This window comes from Arachis ipaensis, chromosome B6 (assembly GCF_059453495.1).
Source record: "Arachis ipaensis isolate K30076 ecotype BB chromosome B6, ASM5945349v1, whole genome shotgun sequence".
Taxonomy (NCBI): domain Eukaryota; kingdom Viridiplantae; phylum Streptophyta; class Magnoliopsida; order Fabales; family Fabaceae; genus Arachis; species Arachis ipaensis.
The window spans coordinates 128,337,987-128,342,143 of record NC_142441.1 but is presented as its reverse complement, the minus strand read 5'-3'; the positions used below and the strand labels follow the sequence as shown (position 1 = coordinate 128,342,143).

Genomic DNA, 4,157 nt, shown 5'->3' with positions numbered 1-4,157 from the left:
AATGTTTCCTGCACGTCGGAAGTTTTTCTCAACTCTCTTTGTTGCAAATTCTGAATACGTGAATCCGTTGCGGCGACGCTCATGAGCCTCGGTACTCTTCCGAGTGAACAACTCATTCAGCCGGTAAAAAGTTGACCGGACAAGGGCAGTTACAAGAAGGTTGCGTGCACCCTTCAGGACATAATTTATGCACTCTACCAAGTTTGTCGTCATATGTCCCCAATGATAACCACTATCGAATGCCAACACCCATCTCTCAACACCCACACCATTGAGTATATGCCTCACCCCGCTCTTTAAGCCTTTGGTAGTTTTTGTTGTACTCCTACTCCGTCCTAGAATAGCCTGTTGAACAAACCATTTAATCATAAGCAGATGCCACAAATTTACTATGAATAGAACCATAACAGCAATTTGAAATACCTGTATTCACCACGAGTTTATGCAAATATGGAGCCTTGAACCTCCTTAAGAAGTTGGACCTGATGTGCCTGATGCAATACATGTGCCACACCCTTGGTGGTGACCATGCACCGTTACTGCGAGCTATTGCAGCATCGATGGAGGTATGACGGTCAGAAATAATACCCACACCATCAATGGTAACAACATATCTCCACAAATTGGTTAGGAAAAACTCCCACGCGTCTGCTGTCTTGCCCTCGACAATCGCAAATGCAATAGGCACAATGTTTTGATTCTCATCTTGTGCAACCGCTACTAGAAGTGCTCCTTTATATTTTCCGTACAGGTGCGTGCCATCAACCTGCACCAGTGGCTTGCAGTGTTTGAATGCTACAATACATGGATAGAAGCTCCAAAAAATGCGGTGCAGAACTCTTACACCTTGAACCTCCTCACTCTCACGGTAAACGGGGAGCGTTTTAATTTGAACACGAGACCTTGGCATCTTCACTGTCATTGCTTTCAACCATACTGGCAAAGTCTGGTAAAAAACTTCCCAATCACCGAAAATTTTTGTGACAGCTTTCTGCTTTGCCAACCAAGCCTTGCGGTAACTCACAGTATAGTTGAACTTGCCTTGAACTTCTGCAATAACAGACTTCACCTTTATCGAGGGGTCTGCTTTGACCAACGGCCTAATGGCATCTGCAATTGTGTCTGAGTCCAACTTGGCATGATCTTGTGAAATCATGCCCATGGTGCACGTGTGCTTGCCATTGTATCTCCTGATCTCCCAACAAGCTTTTTTTCGAATCAAGCTAGCTCAGATAAGCCAGTCGCACCCTGCACCATATCTCTTGCATTTCGCATAGAATGTCTGCGGCTCAGACTCATACACAGTGTAATCAACTCCTCTAGAGATGGTGTAGCTTTTGATTGCAGATATCACCGACTCTCTCGAACCAAATTCCATTCCGACACTAAACTCGCCATTTTCCGCCGCAACGTTGCCTTCACCTACGACATGCGCACCGCCATCAGTCAGACAAGGCAAATAAAATAAGCACTATAGAAAACTTCAGTTAATAATTATGACATACCTGTATTCGCATACTCAGGAAATTCCGGAGCATGCATGGATTCGAGATCTAGAGTCCGCATAAAGGACGGAACACCAAACGGGTGCTGGCTTACAATCGCATTTGCTTCATCTTGCACCGCCGAATTACCTGCCAAGTCTCCGTCATCGTTTTCGTCATCGACTTCATAGTTAGCTTCGAATTCGTCTTCACTGTCATTATTATCTTCTTCACAATCTATATCCCCGAGCTCATCAACATTGATCTCGTCGCCGACCATACTCATCCCCGACTGCTGTTCAAACTCAACGTACAGCTCTATCATCGGCACGTGAGATCGGGTTTATTGATAAATATACAACATCTGCTGCATACTGGCATCGTCAGTGATGGGCATTATTTGAAACTGTATTAACCCACCAAATACTTGCACATGACTTCTGTATAAAAGATTGCTCACCCTTTTCAAAATGTGGCTTTGAATGTTATTACAAAGACCATTTTGCAACTCGACAAAACCCATATTACATGGAATGGCAAATGACAACGGACAATCACAAACAAAAATCACTCCTTCATGTGTGTTTGTTATAAACTCACCGTTATAATATACTCGCAAGTTTACAACACCTTCCATAACTTCAGCCTTAACTAACTCTATTTTTTTGACACAGTTATCTGCCAAAAAAATACCCCACTAAGGACTTTATGCAAGAAATAACAAGAGGAGAAGTGAAGATGAAGATGAACATCACCGGACTTCATATTTATAGGCAAACTTGTGGATTTAAATATTATTTTGTGTACAAAACGCAACCTGCGTTTTGGGGCTTCCGAAAAAAAATTTCTGACACTAATAAAATGTAACCTACGTTTTGTGGGCTTTAAAAACTTTTTTCTTTTTCTAACTTAGTAAAACGCAGCTTGCGTTTAGTATTAAACCAAAGCAGTACAATAAAATTCAAAACGTAAGCTACGTTTGGTATATTTTAAAATTTAAAAGAAATAAACATACAAAACGTAAGTTACGTTTTGTCTCTGATCTATAGTAGTGCAATATTTTGCTATGCCTCCATTTCATGGTATTACACTATGAGCTTTTCCATTTGCAAAAAAATGAGCCCCATAAATCAAGTAATGATATTTGAATTTGCTTAGTGATTTATGATATCACCGCTAAACATGAAAGTTCCAAATAAATGAATCATTATTTATTCACGTAAAATGGCTATGTTGATCTTGTATTTAGCTGCATGACTTCCATGCTAGAAATCAGTATTGAAATTCATATGATGTTATGGTATTTAATTTATTTTAAATGCTATAACAAAAAAATTGAATAATAATAATAATTCAATAAAAGGCATTAAAAATGATGGTTAGAAGCTACACCATATTTAATGACGCTTTCTTTTATCTAAGTTAGGTAGGATTTTATTCAATGAATAAGGAAAGTTGGGTCCACGATGGATCTCACCGAGGTAAAGTTGAGAATCCCATTACAATAAAGGAAAACTTGTAATAAAGAAATAACATGAGAAAGGTAAAGTGACATTCATCTTCTTCTAACTTCTTCAGGGTTCACGAACAGCTCTGAACTTGGATGCACTTGCTATGGCGTTATCGAGAATCTGCGTCGGTGAGACTGCCTCGTCTTTAAATATAAATTTGTTCCTCGCCTTCGAAAGCTCCCATAGTAGGTAAGACACCGTAACTGCAATCTGTCTTCCATTTCTTTGATTCTTCGTCTTTTCCATCAATTGGATCCACCACTGCCAAATCTCTAAAATTTGTTGCATATTAGGAATACAAATTCCAGAGCTGTGCCAGACCTCAGCTGATTGTTCACATTAAAGCAAGTAGTGACCCGCTGTTTTCGGTTTCGGCTTCACATCTTCTACAGGTTGGATTTGCGCTCTGTATCCTCTCATGGAGTCTTGAACAAACTGGAATGCCATTATGCATGATTTTCCACAAAAAGAGTGTGACTTTTGGTTGGCATTGCAGGTTCTAGATCGAGCTCCATATGCATTTCTCAGCATAGTGGATTGGAAGCAAATTCAGAGGGGGATGAAAGAATTGGTGTGCTAATGTGTAACCCGAAGCAACCGTATAACTCCCTTGTTTCACCCCTGGCCAAGTAATCAAGTCTTCTTGTCCTTCAATTTTAGTACTCAAAATAGCTTGTGCAATGTCTGTACTGAACTGTTCATGAATTAATTGTTGGTTCCACCGTTGATTGCTAGTAAGTAGTTGCTCTACCCAATTCAGTTGACACTCCGGGTTACATTGGGTTATAGAGGCTAGATTGGGCATGTTCTGTATCCATGGGTCTTCTCATATCCTTACTGATCTACCTCTTCCTATCTTCCATTTAATCCCCTTTTCTAAGACTTTTAGACCTTCCAATAAGCTCCTCCATCCCCAAGAGGGGTTGGATCCCATATCAGCCTTAAGACAATTGGAATACCTTAAATATTTGCTTTTATAAACGTGATAGTCCTATTTCTTGTAATCAATCTCCACCCTTGTTTTGCCAGCATTGCCAAATTAAAAAATTTAGGGTATGTGGTTCAAGTATTACTTTGTTACAAAGATTCCATTCCCATGGGAATCAAAGATACCCAAGGGGAAGGTGGGAATTGAAATGATGGTATTTTGATTCCCTGGAAT

General features: G+C 40.1%; 1 protein-coding gene and 1 long non-coding RNA gene across 2 annotated transcripts; one reads left to right on the top strand and one right to left on the bottom strand.

The window, feature by feature from the left end:
- Positions 1-325: 325 nt before the first annotated feature.
- Positions 326-922, bottom strand: LOC107647341 (uncharacterized). The gene is made up of 2 exons (XM_088489965.1): positions 424-922; positions 326-345 (listed from the first exon to the last, which is right to left on the bottom strand). The coding sequence occupies exons 1-2, from the start codon at positions 920-922 to the stop codon at positions 326-328; spliced, it is 519 nt and encodes a 172-aa protein (XP_088346091.1).
- A 2,093-nt stretch (positions 923-3,015) lies between these two features.
- LOC107604921 (uncharacterized) lies at positions 3,016-3,716 on the top strand. The gene is made up of 3 exons (XR_001612416.3): positions 3,016-3,184; positions 3,289-3,387; positions 3,492-3,716. It is a non-coding gene; the product is annotated as an uncharacterized LOC107604921 (long non-coding RNA).
- Positions 3,717-4,157: the final 441 nt, after the last annotated feature.